Raw genomic sequence first — 17235 nt, forward strand, 5'->3', positions numbered from 1 at the left:
GTATGATGGGTGTAACCAGTATGGTAATATCTCTCTACCTACCTAGTCCCTCTGGTATGATGGGTGTAACCAGTATGGTAATATCTCTCTACCTACCTAGTCCCTCTGGTATGATGGGTGTAACCAGTTTGGTAATATCTCTCTACCTACCTAGACCCTCTGGTATGATGGGTGTAACCAGTATGGTAATATCTCTATACCTACCTAGTCCCTCTGGTATGATGGGTGTAACCAGTATGGTAATATCTCTCTACCTACCTAGTCCCTCTGGTATGATGGGTGTAACCAGTATGGTAATATCTCTCTACCTACCTAGTCCCTCTGGTATGCTGGGTGTAACCAGTATGGTAATATCTCTCTACCTACCTAGTCCCTCTGGTATGATGGGTTTAACCAGTATGGTAATATCTCTCTACCTACCTAGTCCCTCTGGTATGATGGGTGTAACCAGTATGGTAATATCTCTCTACCTACCTAGTCCCTCTGGTATGATGGGTTTAACCAGTATGGTAATATCTCTCTAACTACCTAGTCCTTCTGGTATGATGGGTGTAACCAGTATGGTAATATCTCTCTAGTCTCTCCGGTATGTAATGTGGAAATCCTACCATAATGTTCTGTGTAAAATCTGCAACTTCACTGTTCAAATAATGTTGCTGCACATGCATTATACCAAATATGAAGTGTGTGTTTGTGTGTTTGTGTGTGTGTGTGTGTGTGTGTAAACAGTCGGCTGCCATAACCTCCTCAAATCTTCTAGCTCAGAGGTCAAGAGCTAAATGAGGTCAGCAGGAACTGTGTGTGTAGGGGGGTTACCATGACAACTGTGTGAACTCACCAGTACTATGGTCTTGGAGAAACAGAACGTTCTTCTACTGGCCTTACATCTCCAATGTAGCCTAGCCTACTGCTATAACCTACTGCTATACTCCAATTTGATATAGATGTGTTTAATGGCTATGACTTGACATGTTGCTTCTAGGCTATATAGGCTAGGGTTAGTATATTCTTTTGTATCGAGACTGACACCTAATTTGATTGAAGTCAAGGCAGCTATGTCATGACATTATCTCTACCTTAAACTGAAGTCCCACTCTTTGACACTGATTTCTAGTTTCCATAATTTCCCTAAATGTTTTACTCTAGCCACAGCACGGGAGAGGTAAATCCTTGTCATTCTCGACCTATAGCCCGGCCATTGTTACGCTATACGATAGCACTGCTGACCTATACGAATATAACGGCGTTCGGCCCAACACTGGGCCCCCCATTCACTCCGAACGGCCCGCGAACAGCACTGTCCCTGACCCACCATGCATTCAACCGGCTTAGAACGACAACGGGGTCGCTACTATAGTATCTGCCGAGTCAACAAGGTGCACACCCGACCACATAGGAAACACAAAACAAGGGAGAGAGAGAGAGAGAGAGAGAGAGAGAGAGAGAGAGAGAGAGAGAGAGAGAGAGAGAGAGAGTGGTGGGGGGACTTGTGTATCGCTCACACGGCCGCGCGCACCCATAGGACACATTTACGCACGGGCACACAGAGGGGTGCCCACATAGAAACAAGCACACGGGCGCGCTCACTTTACCCCCAACTCACTCACACCTCACTCAGACAGACATTATGAAACGCGCACACGCACGCACCGTGTCGCTGGTGGAGACGCGCGGGCCACCGTGGACACCGGTATAAAATGGAAGAGGCAGATTCTCACAAAACTCTATGTAAAAGGATTGGCGCGTGAGAGAAGAGAGGAGACGAACCAGGTAAGACCCTGTTTCTGGTTGAACCGAATAGTCCATGGTGTTCCAACATAACGGATTTAGGCCTAGGCCACCCACCAGAATAACAGTTTTTTCGAGTTTCTGAGAGAGGAACGCTCATGATTGGAGAAACATTTCATTGTAGGCCTAGTCCAAATAGGGTTCGTTTATGGTGATATATTTTTAAATAATGTTTTTTAAATTAGTGATGGAACAAATATAGGCAGTTATTAGAAATTGATAACGGTTAGTTATTGGATTTGGTGATGGCTTATGCACCAGTACATTTTATAAAACGGTTTTTTAAACAAACTTTTAAAAACTTTTTGTAAGAATTGTCACAATTTATACACTACGATACCATTACATTTACTGGAGTTTGTGGATGCTGGCAGTAATGTTAGTTGGTTGTGGATAGCCTATTTTGGATACAGCTGGAATGGCACACATACGAATGGAAATAATATCTACATGACATATCTCGAAAATGAGGGCATTTCTAGCAGTGTGTCTAACATATTTCATAGATTACTGGGAATGCATAACCAGACAGTATTAAAGGATTTTAATTAATGGCATTGCAATCTGTCCTAATTTAAATGATGAACTTCCCTCTCTCCCCCCTCTCTCTCCCCTCCCCTCCCCCCTCTCTCTCTCTCTCTATAGACATGAATAGAGCTACTAAAACCCACATGACCTCCCCCATGTTTTTCCCTGGCATGGGTATGGCCCCTTTTTTCAAGGTGATCTCACACACACACACAGGTGTATTTTATGTACATGTGCACACACATATTGAAATAATCAATGATATGATTGACATAAACACACTAATCTGTATCAATCCATCTAATTTCTATCTATCTATCTATCTATCTATCTATCTATCTATCTATCTATCTATCTATCTATCTATCTATCTATCTATCTATCTATCTATCTATCTATCTATCTATCTATCTATCTCTGTAGGTGACTGTGTTTGAGCAGGAACACTTCCAGGGCAAGTGCCAGGAGTTTACCTCTGAGTGCTGTAACATCCATGACTGTGGTCTGGACAACATCCGCTCTATCAGAGTGGAGAGTGGAGCGTGAGTCTCTTACAACCCTGGTTGTCTGTGGAGGGTGTGTGTGTGTGTGTGTGTGTGTGTGTGTGTGTGTGTGTGTGTGTGTGTGTGTGTGTGTGAGTGGGGGTATTGGTGTGTGGGTGTGTGGGTGGGGGTATTGGTGTGTGGGTGTGAGTGGGGGTATTGGTGTGTGGGTGGGTGGGGGGTATGAGTCTCTGTGCTGTAGCCTGTTGTCATGCATGGTCAATCATTGACTACCAGGGGGGGAACATGTCAGTAACTCTCTCTCTCTCTGGCCTTCCCCTCTCCGTCCCGTGTAGCTGGGTGGGCTTTGAGCACCATGACTTCCAGGGCCAGCAGTTCATCCTGGAGAGGGGAGAGTATCCCCACTGGGACTCCTACAGCGGCTCCCTGTCCTACCACGTGGAGCGCCTCATGTCCCTGCGCCCCATCTACTGCGCTGTGAGTAGTGTGTGTGTGTGTGTGTGTGTGTGCGTGTGTGTGTGTGTGTGTGTGTGTGAGAAAAATACAGCGAGAGATGGATAGATAGAAAAGCTCTATATTAGTGTGGATAGAAGACAGTGGGTCAGTATTCTGTTAGTGTGGATAGAAGACAGTGGGTCAGTATTCTGTTAGTGTGGATAGAAAACAGTGGGTCAGTATTCTATGTTAGCGTGGATAGAAGACAGTGGGTCAGTATTCTATGTTAGTGTGGATAGAAGACAGTGGGTCAGTATTCTGTTAGTGTGGATAGAAGACAGTGGGTCAGTATTCTGTTAGTGTGGATAGAAGACAGTGGGTCAGTATTCTGTTAGTGTGGATAGAAGACAGTGGGTCAGTATTCTATGTTAGTGTGGATAGAAGACAGTGGGTCAGTATTCTATGTTAGTGTGGATAGAAGAGAGTGGGTCAGTATTCTGTTAGTGTGGATAGATGACAGTGGGTCAGTATTCTATGTTAGTGTGGATAGAAGACAGTGGGTCAGTATTCGAGGGGAATGTAGTATTCTGTTAGTGTGGATAGAAGACAGTGGGTCAGTATTCTGTTAGTGTGGATAGAAGACAGTGGGTCAGTATTCTATGTTAGTGTGGATAGAAGACAGTGGGTCAGTATTCTGTTAGTGTGGATAGAAGACAGTGGGTCAGTATTCTGTTAGTGTGGATAGAAGACAGTGGGTCAGTATTCTATGTTAGTGTGGATAGAAGACAGTGGGTCAGTATTCTGTTAGTGTGGATAGAAGAGAGTGGGTCAGTATTATGTGTTAGTGTGGATAGAAGACAGTGGGTCAGTATTCTGTTAGTGTGGATAGAAGAGAGTGGGTCAGTATTCTGTTAGTGTGGATAGAAGACAGACAGATAAGGATAAACAGAGTATGTGAGAGAGAAACCGAAAAGGAAACAGAGTGAGATTGTGTCCTGGTGTGTGTTTAACCCTCCCTCTCTCCCTTTCTCTCCCTTTATCCTCTCTCTCTCCCTCTCTCCTCTCTCCTCCTTCCCCCTCCCAGTCCCACCAGAACAGTCGTATGCAGATCTTTGAGAGAGAGAACTTCATGGGCCGCAGTGCTGAGCTGTGTGATGATTATCCCTCTCTGAGGGCCATGGGCTGGTGCATGCCCGAGGTCGGATCCATGCACGTGCAGTGTGGCGCGTAAGTCAACATTAAAACACAAGCACACACTCACTCACAGATACTGTACAAAACACTATGGCACAAACCACAGGAGGTTGGTGGCACCTTAATTGGGGAGGAAGGGCTCATGGTAACGGCTGGAAAGGAATGCGTGGAATGGTATCAAACACATGGTTTCTATGTGTTTGATGCCATTCCATTGACTCCGTTCCAGCCGTTATTATGAGCCGTTCTCCCCTCAGCAGCCTCCACTGGCACAAACACACTCCAAACTTGCTATAGTGAGACAATTAAAGCAAAACAGTGAGTGACACAATTCTATTCAAGGTGACAAGAGAAACTCCACTCTAAGCCAAACATGTCTTTCCCCCTTATGTCCCTCCTCCCCCTCTGCACCCCACCTATCACCCTCTCTCTCTCCATCCCTCTCCCCCTCCTCACCCTCTCTCTCCTTCTCTCTCCATCCCTCTCCACTTCCTCACCCTCTCTCTCTCTCCCTCTATCCCTCTCCCCCTCCTCCCTCCTTCTCTCTCCATCCCTCTCCCTCTCTCTCACTCTCTCTCCATCCCTCTCTCCCTCCATCCCTCTCCCCTTCCTCACCCTCTCTCTCCCTCCATCCCTCTCCCCCTCCTCCCTCTCTCTCTCTCTCCTTCTCTCTCCATCCCTCTCCCTCCATCCCTCTCTCTCTCACTCTCACTCCTTCTCTCTCCATCCCTCTCTCCCTCCATCCCTCTCCCCCTCTCTCTCCATCCCTCTCTCCCTCCATCACTCTCCCCTTCCTCACCCTCTCTCTTCCTCCATCCCTCTCATCTTCCTTCTCTCTCCATCTCTCCATCCCTCTCCTCCATCCCCCCTCCATCACTCTCCCCTTCCTCACCCTCCATCACTCTCCCCCTCCTCCCTCTCTCTCCTTCTCTCCCCACAGCTTTGTGTGCTACCAGTTCCCTGGCTACAGGGGCCAGCAGTACATCATGGAGTGTGAGAGACACAGTGGAGACTACCAGCACTGGAAGAACTGGGGTTCCCACTGCCAGACCCCCCAGATCCAGTCTATCCGCCGTATCCAGCACTAGGAGGGCACAGAGCGGACCGGACCCCTACCAGAGCCCCAGGCTTCGGCCTAGGCCTGGATCTACCGGGGCCTTGTCACAGCACGACCACCACAAACCCAGTCAGTCAGAACCGTAACGCAGTTTCTACTCACACATCCACATCTCAACTCCGTCACTAATTTCCTCAAATACTCTGGTTGGTAATACAACAGGGTGTTATTACTACGAGAGGCGACTCGTATATCAGTGCCGTGACGTCAACAGCAGCGTGAGATGAGTTAAGTCATCACCGTAACACATCATGTTATAGAGGACCGTTATAGTGTAACAACGGTCATAACACTCTATCAGATTATAGTATATATCACAGATATACATCAGGGACTTTGGTTCACCAGCACCAATAACAGCAATAGACAATAGTGGTGAGAGAGGAGGAGGAGGAGGAGGAAGATCATCACTGACCAATAAACTCATGCTCACCTCAAACCTGGGTCCTGTGTTCTTCTTGGGTACTATACATCTGTATACATTACCTATATATTGTACCATAAACTGGGTAGTTTGGATACTGGATGCTGATTGGCATCCAGCCGTGTGTATGTGAGACCATATACCATGACTATGACATTGCGCCTTTTCACCTTGATATCATTGTGCCTTTTCACCTTGATATCATTGCGCCTTTTCACCTTGATATCATTGCGCCTTTTCCCCCTTGATAAAATGGCTACATCAACAATAGTTAGGCCGATGTAGAACATAAGCGTTTAGATGAATTTCAGAGAAAACGAACAGAACACCGTGAAACAAATGAAGTGGGAACTTACCTGCTTCACTTACCTGCTTGACTTCCCTGCTTCACTGACTGGTGTGCAGAAAAAGGGATACATTGTGAGTTTGGGAATACAACAAAATGGAGCTGTACTATACACATGTATATGTCTTCATACACATATATCTACTATGCATCTACTACATACAGTATACTTGTATTATACTGTACATCTGTACTGTGTACTAAACATCTATTCTACCATACATCACTTTTGCCTCTGGGGGGCTGCCCTTGAGCCAAAAGAGGTCCTTTAAATCAGCAATTAGTCAACTAATCATCAAGCCTTTGACTAATTGAACCAGGTGTGCAAGTTTAAGGTTAAAACTAAAATGTGAAAATGTGGAAACGCTGCCTTAAATAATCCAGAAATGACCTAATTGGAGCACAGACAAAGGGGCACACCTCCTCACACCCATGACTTAAATATTATATTATTAGCCTAAAACTAAGGGTTGTGTGGTTTAATGAGATAAGAAATTGATTAATATTATATCATATGTGTATATGAACCAGTCACCTCTCAAACCAAAATGTAAGTAAAACAATAGGGCATTTAACACTCACAGTGTACCTTTAAATGTATTTGTGTGTGTGTTGACTATATGCTTGTATACACATTTATCTGTCGTCATGGCGTCAGCTCATGGGGATCCAAATAAAGATCAAGTCTTATAAAATAAGTGAATGTTTTTTTGTGAATTATATATATTTCCGGCTTTACTACAGTGTAGGAGTGACTTTATTAGGAGTTAACTTTTCTGAACTAAGTTTCCATGGTGATATAGTTTGGTCTTCGATAACAGAACACCCACATCAAGAGGCACAAAACCAGCTTTATACTCAGAAAACAACTTCAAAACTCACTTCAGTCATAAAAAACAACAATTACAATCAATATTTTTCTATATTTTTCTATATACATTAAAACATTTTTTTTGATTGAATAAATTCCTTACAGAAAACACCACATAAAATGTAGGCCACTCAAAACACCTGAGCTAGGAACCATGACAACACAGCTCACTAACAACCCAATACAGTGATACTGTTGAAATACAAAAACTGTGGCCTGCATCCCAAATGGCACCTTATTCCGTATATAGTGCACTACTTTTGACCAGAGCCCTGTATGTACCCTGTCAAAAGTACCTGTGACGTACCTAACTTCACATATGTTTCAGTTGTCTATACAGTATGTGTGCTTCCCAAATGGCACCCTATTCCCTATATAGTACACTACTTTTGACCAGAGCCCTATTAGTGCACTATATAGGGAATAGCGTGTCATTTGGGTCATAACCCATGTGATCATGCAGCTGAGAGAAAATGGTTTATATTTGAAGTGGAGTAAATAACTACTTCCCTTTTTCAGTTGTGTTATGAGAAACCTTGTAAACTGAATTCCTCTCCTCTCTTCGTCCTCTTTCTTCCTGTGTAAAATCCCCCTCTCTTCTCTTTCCTCCAGTAGCGTCCTGTTCTACCCTCCTGTGGATGAACCTCCTCAATTATGAGTGGGTTTGTTATCTATATATACCAATCCCCCTCTAGGTGCGTGTCAATAGCCTGAACATACAGTATTGTCTGCGTTACAAATATATTTTATTTATTTATTTTTATTTAACCTTTATTTAAATAGGCAAGTCAGTTAAGAACAAATTCTTATTTACAATGACGGCCTACACCGGCCAAACCCGGACGACGCTGGGCCAATTGTGCGCCGCCCTATGGGACTCCCAATCACGGCCGGTTGTGATACAGCCTGGATTCGTACCAGGGGGTCTGTAGTGACGCCTCAAGCACTGAGATGCAGCCTTAAACCACTGTGCCACTCGGACCCTATTCCCAACATAGTGCACTACATTATTAGGATAGTTTTTTTTTACCCCAATTTCATGGTATCCAATTGGTAGTTACAGTCTTGTCCCATCGCTGCAACTCCCGTACAGACTTGGGAGAGGTGAAGGTCGAGAGCCATGCGTCCTCCGAAACACAACCCTGCCGAGCCGCACTGCTTCTTGACACAATGCCCGCTTAACCCAGAAGCCAGCCGCACCAATGTGTCAGAGGAAACACCGTACACCTGGCGACCGCGTCAGCGTGCACTGCCCGGCCCGACACAGGAGTTGCTAGTGTGCGATGGGACAAGAATATCCCTGGACGACGCTGGGCCAATTGTGCGCCGCCCCATGGGTCTCCCTGTCGCGGTCGGCTGCCCCACTCGGGAGGCCCCTTAGTGCACTACTTTTGACCAGGGTTAAAGTTCGGGGTCAAAAGTATGAAAAATGTATGCACTCACTAACTGTAAGTCACTCTGGATAAGAGTGTCTGCTAAATGACTAAAATGTAAATGTAAAAGTAGGGCACTATGAAGGGAATTGGGTTACATTTGAGACACACCCATTTTCTCTCCTCTTCTGATTCGACTCCTTTCCATAATTTGCACTGATGTGAGAGAGTTGGACTGGGGAAAGTACCTAGAGGACACCTAGAGGCTACCTAGAGGACACCTAGAGGACACCTAGAGGATACCTAGAGGACACCTAGAGGATACCTAGAGGATACCTAGAGGACACCTAGAGGACACCTAGAGGATACCTAGAGGACACCTAGAGGATACCTAGAGGACACCTAGAGGATACCTAGAGGACACCTAGAGGATACCTAGAGGACACCTAGAGGATACCTAGAGGACACCTAGAGGACACCTAGAGGACACCTAGAGGAAACCTAGAGGACACCTAGAGGACACCTAGAGGCTACCTAGAGGATACCTAGAGGACACCTAGAGGACACCTAGAGGAAACCTAGAGGACACCTAGAGGCTACCTAGAGGACACCTAGAGGACACCTAGAGGACACCTAGAGGAAACCTAGAGGACACCTAGAGGACACCTAGAGGAAACCTAGAGGACACTAGAGGACACCTAGAGGAAACCTAGAGGATACCTAGAGGACACCTATAGGAAACCTAGAGGAAACCTAGAGGACACCTAGAGGACACCTAGGGGCTACCTAGAGGATACCTAGAGGACACCTAGAGGACACCTAGAGGACACCTAGAGGATACCTAGAGGATACCTAGAGGATACCTAGAGGATCTAATGCAGAAGGGAATGAAAAGGAACACATTTTCTCTCTCTCTCTCTCACTCTCTTCTTTAAATCTCCTCCCTCTCTCGCTATCTCACTCTCTCTCTCTCTATCCCTCCTTCGCTCTCTCCTCCCTCTCCCCCGCTTGCTCGTAATCATCGTCTCGCCTCCTGCGCTGACCCCTGGCCCCTCCCCTCCTCTCCCTGGTGGAATCAGAGCCCTGCGACCCTGCGTCTCCGCCGACGTCCTCCCTGATCACCTCCTCCTGCTGCTCTTCATCCTCATCCTCATCACTCTCCTCTGTGTTCGACTCGTCTGAGTTTTCCTCCTCCAGGTAACGATAACCTTTGACCTGAGGAAGAAGTGACACGGTCAACATTCCATGACATCACAGACCAAACATGTCAATTGTTGACTTTGTGTCATTATTGAAGATATCACTCTTTAATTGTCTTTATTGCCAATGCCAAACTTTAAACAATGACTGTTTAATGTCGATGTTCTGTTTTGCTTGTCTTTATCGCATTGCTAGTGATGGTGATATGTGATATTTGCTATTTTTTCTCCAGCCAATGGTATTTTCATAATATTTTAATACCATTGGATAGGGGGAAGAAAATGCAAAAACATAGCAAAAAGTGAACAGATTGTGATTGGTTACCTTGTGTTTGGGGCGGGGAATGCGAGGCAGTCTGAAAGGCATGTTCTTGGCCAGGCGTCGCTCCATCGTCCAATAGCAGAAGCACGCCACTAGAAGGATGACCAATAGGATGGAGAGTTTGGCCTGAGGAGGAGGAACCAGGAATGAGAGAGAGAAAGAGAAGAAGAGAGAGAGTGAAATATACGCTTTAACTAAATTATTTTTACACTTTTTCTCTCACACGGACACACACGGACACACATACCCTCATGATGAGTCCAGTCCACAGGTAGACTATGAAGATGGCGATAGCCTGCCACCAGTGGTAGATGGTGTAGACAAAGTCCAGTCTCTCTTTATCCTCATACAACATACCCAGGAGGACTGAGAGAGATGGAGAGAGAGACAGAGACGGGGGAGAGAGAGGGGGGGCAGTGGGAATGGGGGGTAGAGAGAGAGGGGGGACAGTGGAGTGGGGGGGGTAGAGAGAGAGGGGGACAGTGGAGAGGGGGGTAGAGGGGGGGTAGTGGAGAGGGGGGGTAGAAAGAGAGAGAGAGGGAGGTAGGGGTGGAGAGGGGGTAGAGGGGTGGGACAGTGGAGAGGGAGTTAGAGAGAGAGAGGGGGGGACAGTGGAGAGGGGGGTAGAGAGAGAGAGAGAGAGAGAGGGAAGGTGTGTTGGAGAAGGGGGTAGAGAGAGAGAGAAGGGAGGTGCAATGGAGAGGGGGGTAGAGAGAGAGGGTGGGGTGGAGGGGGGTAGAGCGAGCGAGAGAGGGAGATGGAAGATATGGGAGAGAGAGGGGAGACATAAATGTTGGAAATGATGAAGTCTAGGCTGAACTGGGAAAGAACAATACTTTTCCAACTGGGAAATAAAAGAGTCCTCTGTCTACCTGTCTGTGTGTGTGTCTGTGTCTGTGTGCGTCTAATCATAGTACTACAACTCACTGCTGAGTCCAGTCTTATTCAATGCAGACCCCATTCCCCAGAGGGCGGTCACCACCAGCAGGTAAGGCAGTTGATCAGGTGAGCGTGGAGCCGGGGACCAGAACAGCAGGAACACCAGCAGAGGACCATGGATCACAGCGCCCCCTAGCAGAGAGACGTAGCGTGGCAGTCTGAGGAGGGACAGGCCCAGGCAGGAGAACAGGGAACAGGACAGACCATAGACCATCACCAGGAGATACAGCCACTCCAGACCCACTGTACACACACCATAGGACTGGGAGGGAGGGAGGGGGAGGGGAGGGGAGGAGAGGAGAGGAGAGGAGAGGAGAGGAGAGGAGAGGAGAGGAGAGGAGAGGAGAGGAGAGGAGAGGAGAGGAGAGGAGAGGAGAGGAGAGGGAGAGAGGAGAGGAGAGGAGAGGAGAGGAGAGAGGAGAGGAGAGGAGAGGAGAGGAGAGGAGAGGAGAGGAGAGGAGAGGAGAGGAGAGGAGAGGAGAGGAGAGGAGAGGAGAGAGAGAGAGAGAGAGAGGAGAGGAGAGGAGAGGAGAGGAGAGAGAGGAGAGAGAGAGAGGAGAGGAGAGAGAGAGAGAGAGAGAGAGAGGAGAGAGAGAGAGAGAGAGAGAGAGAGAGAAAGAGCGAGAGAAGAAAGAGAAGAAAGAGACAGAAAGAAAGAAAGAAAGAAAGAAAGAAAGAAAGAAAGAAAGAAAGAAAGAAAGAAAGAAAGAAAGAAAGAAAGAAAGAAAGAAAAAGAGAGGGAGAGAAAGAAAGCGCGAGCAAGAGAGTGCGAGAGAGAGAGAGAGCATCATGAATATAGCTACACTCAGAAACAGAATCTACGTCTACCCACTACTTAAAGTGACACAGCAGGTACATAAAAGCTACATGAACAACATTCAGACTGCAGCTGCTACAGTTAATAAAGTATTCATTGTAATGATTACCAGAGTGAGTCCGGTGACAGAGAAGAGTGAGTCCAGTCCACTGTAGATGAAGAACGGAATGAGGAGTCTCAGTCTGTAGTCTCTCAGGTGTTTAAAGGGTAACTGGAAGATGTTCCCCCAGCCGATACTCCTCAGATCTATCTCCTCTGTAGGGCGGTACGCAGCCCCGCACAGCGCCAGGAACTACGGGTAAAAAACACACAGCAAAGGACTGTGGGAAAGCAAGCGATGGACACTGGGTAATCGGAGGGGGATGTTGCATTGATTGTTGGGTGGAATAAAGCTAGGTTTTAAGGATGATCATTTTAGGTGTGTGTGTACACACGTGTCTTTGCCTGTGTGTGTGTGTGTGTGTGTGAGTGTGTGTGTGTGTCTTACGATGATCATAGAGAGAAAGGCGGCCCCCATGAGAACACTCTCCACCTGGATGAGCAGCAGAGAGCGTGGGAGGTGCTTCAGGACGGTCCTGTTGAAACCCTGGATCATACCACTGCTCTCCGCACCTGGGGGTTATTAAAACCACCAATCATACCACTGCTCTCCGCACCTGGGGGTTTATTAAAACCACCAATCATACCACTGCTCTCCGCACCTGGGGGTTATTAAAACCACCAATCATACCACTGCTCTCCGCACCTGGGGGTTATTAAAACCACCAATCATACCACTGCTCTCCACACCTGGGGGTTATTAAAACCACCAATCCTACCACTGTCCTCTGTACCCAATAAAGACAGAGGGATAAAGTGATAAAACAAAAACCTGTATTTTTTTTAAACCATTGATCATCCCTCTCAGAAAGAGAGAGAGGGTGGGAGAGAGAGAGACACAGAGAGAGAGAAATAGAGAGGGGGGGGAGAGAGAGACTGAGGTGCACGAAAGCAGTGCTATTAAAACCATAGATCATGCTTCTCCTCTGAGAGTCAGGGTTAGGAAATGGAAGTGAATAACAGACTAATGGTCAGTTTACCACAGTGTTTAACATTGAACAGTTAATAACAGACTAATGGTCAGTTTACCACAGTGTTTAACGTTGTACAGTGTGTGGTTGTAGTTGCTAAGGAACTGCTGGAGGAAGATGCGCTGGGGGAACTCTGCAAACACCAGGCTGAGCTGAGAGACACAGAGAGAAACACAACCAGACATCAGAATCATCACACACATGAATACACACACACAGGCACTCACACATTCTTTTTTTTTTTTTTTTAAAGGCAACGCTTAACCGATATCACTCACGGACTGACAAGTGATTCGACCAATGGCAACTTACATGGAAGATGATGAAGAACACGGATTGGAAGATAATGACGTAGCGATGACACGCCCCCTTGGGTAGTTTCTTCTGTTCCTGGACGTGATCCTCCTTATAGTTGACATACTCATAGTACTGTTGTGCCATCCTGAGTGTGTGAGAGACAGAGAGAGAACGAGAAACAATAAAATACTGTGTGATTAACACCGCATAACACTACATAACACTACATAACACTGCATAACACTACATAACACTACATAACACTACATAACACTGCATAACACTACATAACACCACACAACACTGCATAACACCACATAACACCGCATAACACTACATAACACCACATAACACTACATAACACTACATAACACTACATAACACCACATAACACTGCATAACACCACATAACACCGCATAACACCGCATAACACTACATAACACCACATAACACCACATAACACCGCATAACACTGCACAACAGCACATAACACTACATAACACCACATAACACTACATAACACCACATAACACCGCATAACACCGCATAACACCACATAACACTACATAACACCACATAACACCACATAACACCACATAACACCACATAACACTACATAACACATCATAACACCGCATAACACTGCATAACACCACATAACACTACATAACACTACATAACACCACATAACACCACATAACACCACATAACACTACATAACACCACACGACACTGCATATCACCACATAACACTACATAACACCACACAACACTGCATATCACCACATAACACCACATAACACTACATAACACCACACAACACTGCATATCACCACATAACACTACATAACACCACACAACACTGCATATCACCACATAACACTACATAACACCACACAACACTGCATATAACCACATAACACCACATAACACTACATAACACCACACAAACCTGCATATCACCACATAACACCGCATAACACCACACAACCCTGCATATCACTGCATAACACCACACAACACCGCACAACACTGCATAACACCACATAACACTACACATAACCGCAGAACACTGCATAACACTACATAAACACTACAAACTGTGCGAGATAGCTATAAATGTATTCTGGTCTGTGTGACGTTGATGTGCTAGTCTCCATTCTCCACTTCCTCACCTTGTGATGTAGTTCCCTAATGACGCCCACAGTGGGACAATGGCTGCACCAATGGCCACGGCCGATGGTACCAGGGTGTAGTATCGCTCCCAGTAATTGGTTGAGACGAAGAGAGCGTAAATTCCACTGGCCAGAAACATCATCCACTTGGTGCCCAGAAACCTGAAAAGAGAGAGAGAGAGGGGGAGACAGAGAGAGAGACAGAGAGGGATAGAGAGGGGGGAGGGCAGAGAGAGAGAGAGAGAGAGAGAGAGAGAGAGAGAGAGAGAGAGAGAGAGAGAGAGAGAGAGAGAGAGAGAGAGAGAGAGAGAGAGAGAGAGAGAGAGAGAGAGAGAGAGAGAGAGAGGGAGAGGGAGAGGGAGAGAGAGAGAGAGGAGAGAGAGAGAGAGAGAGAGAGAGAGGGAGAGAGAGAGAGAGAGAGAGAGAGAGAGAGAGAGAGAGAGAGAGAGAGAGAGAGAGAGAGAGAGAGAGAGAGGGAGAGAGAGGGAGAGAGGGGAGAGCGAGAGCAGAGAGAGAGAGAGAGACAGAGAGAGAGACAGAGAGAGGAGAGAGAGAGAGAGAGAGAGAGAGAGAGAGAGAGAGAGAGAGAGAGAGAGAGAGAGAGAGAGAGAGAGAGAGTGGATGAGAAGAAAGCAGGAGTACATGTGTGTAGTACTGTACCTGGTGAGTACAGGGGTGTATAACAGGCCTATGATGGGTGTATATATAGTATACCTGGTGAGTACAGGGGTGTATAACAGGCCTATGATGGGTGTATATATAGTATACCTGGTGAGTACAGGGGTGTATAACATGCCTATGATGGGTGTATATATAGTATACCTGGTGAGTACAGGGGTGTATAACAGGCCTATGATGGGTGTATATATAGTATACCTGATGAGTACAGGGGTGTATAACAGGCCTATGATGGGTGTATATATAGTATACCTGATGAGTACGGGGGTGTATAACAGGCCTATGATGGGTGTATATATAGTATACCTGGTGAGTACGGGGGTGTATAACAGGCCTATGATGGGTGTATATATAGTATACCTGATGAGTACAGGGGTGTATAACAGGCCTATGATGGGTGTATATATAGTATACCTGATGAGTACAGGGGTGTATAACAGGCCTATGATGGGTGTAACGTTGATCCCCATCAGCATCTTCTTGTCGATGTCCTCCAGACCCAGGTTACCATACTTCACCTCCCTGTACGTCTCATCATAGTGGAGGATCAGCTGCATCTGCAACAGGCCTACAGACACACACACACAAATGAATGAACACATGATCACACACACACAGACACACATGCACGCAGGCGCACACACACTTGACAAACACACACACAAAATGGAATACAGGCATATATGAATAGAGGCGGGCGGGCGGGCGGGCGGGCGGGCAGGCAGGCAGGCAGGCAGGCAGGCAGGCAGGCGTTACCCATGTAGACGCTGTATATGATCATGCCCCCGACGCTGGCACCAAGGACATTCTTCACCACGCCCAGCCTCTTCCTCCTGTAGTACTTCTTCTCCTCCTCTTCCTCATCGTACTCCGGCTGGGGGCCCAGGAACTCCTCCATCTGGGGAGAGGCGGAGGGAGAGGGGAGAGGAAGGGAGGGGAGGAAGGGAGGGGAAGGGGGGAGGGGGGAAGGGAGGGGTGAGGGAGGGGTGAGGGGGGAGGAGGAGGAAGGGAGGGGGGAGGGGGAGGGGGAGAGAGAGAGCGAGAGCGAGAGAGGTGAAGGGAGGGAAATACAGGGTCGTTAGTGTTGCAGTTATATAATTTTTATGCTTAATAGTTTCAGAGAATAACTAATAAGACATGAGAGCACACAACAAACCAAAACAGTGTGAAATGCTCCTTAAAATCATATGATACTGCATTGTAAACATCGGTAGCAAAGTTGTGAAAACATGGTATTTTCATGTGTTTTTTACACCACACCTGTCCTTGGATATTCCCCTGAGGACCGTCGGGTAACAGGTTGTCAATGTCAATGTCGTCATTAGGGGGCGCGATCGGCGGCTCGGCCACAGCCTCCCTGTACACGTTCTCTTCCGTGTCGGCCTCCGCCATCTGTCGGAGGATATAGAGAACAGCAGTAAGCACATGAAGATTTCATTTCTTATTGACACCTTAATGAAAATAGACTACTAATAAAGTACGGTGTAATAAACGTTTAAAAAGGACGTTTCAACCATGGGGGAAACTGTTTGAGTTGAGCACAGTGGCTTGCTGCTTCATGATCAATCATTCAAATATCAAACAAATAAGAAACACAACTATTAATCCATTATCAAAGAATATATCAATGATGATAATGAGATTGCATGAAACGTTTTGACTTCTGAAACAGTTTGACCAATATGAACACCATTTTAATATAGTGACCATCTATCTACAATGGCTGACAATACTTCGAACTTGAACATATAAATATTTATGAAAGCAATCATTTAAATCAATGTCGTATAACATTCAATATAGCGAATCAATACATGCAAATATGGAATACACTCACTATTATTATGTGGTCAGGATCGTAGTCGTTCGATCGCACTTCAGGGATATTATATTGTCATGTGCATGAATAAAACTGCGTATTCTTTCTTGTTACCCCCGTCGCATACTACTGTACTTGCGCTTCTCCTTTCCAGTGTTAAGGCGCAGATCCCAAATTAAAACTTTCATAAGGGAAACGAAACTGCGCTGTGTGCTTACTTCCTCGTGTTAACCCTAGCCATGTTTGTCTTAAAGCTACAGAGCATATTTAGTTTCAAGTTGTATTAGTTGTATGTACGGAATACGCATGCTACACATCGTCCTACGAAATGCAGGTTCC

At 46.3% G+C, this 17235-nt stretch overlaps 2 protein-coding genes and 1 long non-coding RNA gene across 3 annotated transcripts; 1 reads left to right on the forward strand and 2 right to left on the reverse strand.

The window, feature by feature from the left end:
- Nucleotides 1-1662: 1662 nt before the first annotated feature.
- On the forward strand, nucleotides 1663-6004 carry LOC121587398 (beta-crystallin A1-like). The gene is made up of 6 exons (XM_041904285.1): nucleotides 1663-1770; nucleotides 2434-2510; nucleotides 2740-2858; nucleotides 3155-3296; nucleotides 4339-4481; nucleotides 5389-6004. The coding sequence occupies exons 2-6, from the start codon at nucleotides 2436-2438 to the stop codon at nucleotides 5534-5536; spliced, it is 627 nt and encodes a 208-aa protein (XP_041760219.1). The 5' UTR covers nucleotides 1663-1770; nucleotides 2434-2435; the 3' UTR covers nucleotides 5537-6004.
- LOC121587399 lies at nucleotides 5712-8014 on the reverse strand. Its single transcript, XR_006004058.2, has 2 exons — nucleotides 6208-8014; nucleotides 5712-6159 (listed from the first exon to the last, which is right to left on the reverse strand). It is a non-coding gene; the product is annotated as an uncharacterized LOC121587399 (long non-coding RNA).
- Nucleotides 8015-8645: 631 nt separating this feature from the next.
- Nucleotides 8646-17141, reverse strand: unc93b1 (unc-93 homolog B1, TLR signaling regulator). The gene is made up of 13 exons (XM_041904286.2): nucleotides 16915-17141; nucleotides 16338-16469; nucleotides 15834-15975; nucleotides 15492-15645; nucleotides 14400-14561; nucleotides 13239-13368; nucleotides 12985-13078; nucleotides 12344-12468; nucleotides 11966-12148; nucleotides 11028-11301; nucleotides 10348-10466; nucleotides 10104-10226; nucleotides 8646-9794 (listed from the first exon to the last, which is right to left on the reverse strand). Exons 2-13 carry the CDS (start codon nucleotides 16467-16469, stop codon nucleotides 9552-9554), a joined length of 1881 nt encoding a protein of 626 aa, XP_041760220.2. The 5' UTR covers nucleotides 16915-17141; the 3' UTR covers nucleotides 8646-9551.
- Between the last annotated feature and the right edge of the window lie 94 nt (nucleotides 17142-17235).

This window comes from Coregonus clupeaformis, chromosome 18, assembly GCF_020615455.1.
Source record: "Coregonus clupeaformis isolate EN_2021a chromosome 18, ASM2061545v1, whole genome shotgun sequence".
NCBI lineage: Eukaryota > Metazoa > Chordata > Actinopteri > Salmoniformes > Salmonidae > Coregonus > Coregonus clupeaformis.

What these genes read in the sequence shown, in the direction of transcription:
- unc93b1 (XM_041904286.2), bottom strand. Translation starts at nt 16,469, where the DNA reads ATGGCGGAGGCCGACACGGAAGAGAACGTGTACAGGGAGGCTGTGGCC. An exon ending in GGACTGGACTCATCATGAGG is followed by an intron (nt 10,227 to 10,347) that starts GTATGTGTGTCC and finishes CCTCCTCCTCAG; the next exon opens with GCCAAACTCTCCATCCTATT. An exon ending in TTCCCCGCCCCAAACACAAG is followed by an intron (nt 9,795 to 10,103) that starts GTAACCAATCAC and finishes CTTCTTCCTCAG; the next exon opens with GTCAAAGGTTATCGTTACCT.
- LOC121587398 (XM_041904285.1), top strand. Translation starts at nt 2,436, where the DNA reads ATGAATAGAGCTACTAAAACCCACATGACCTCCCCCATGTTTTTCCCT. An exon ending in GTATGGCCCCTTTTTTCAAG is followed by an intron (nt 2,511 to 2,739) that starts GTGATCTCACAC and finishes CTATCTCTGTAG; the next exon opens with GTGACTGTGTTTGAGCAGGA. An exon ending in ATGCACGTGCAGTGTGGCGC is followed by an intron (nt 4,482 to 5,388) that starts GTAAGTCAACAT and finishes CTCTCCCCACAG; the next exon opens with CTTTGTGTGCTACCAGTTCC.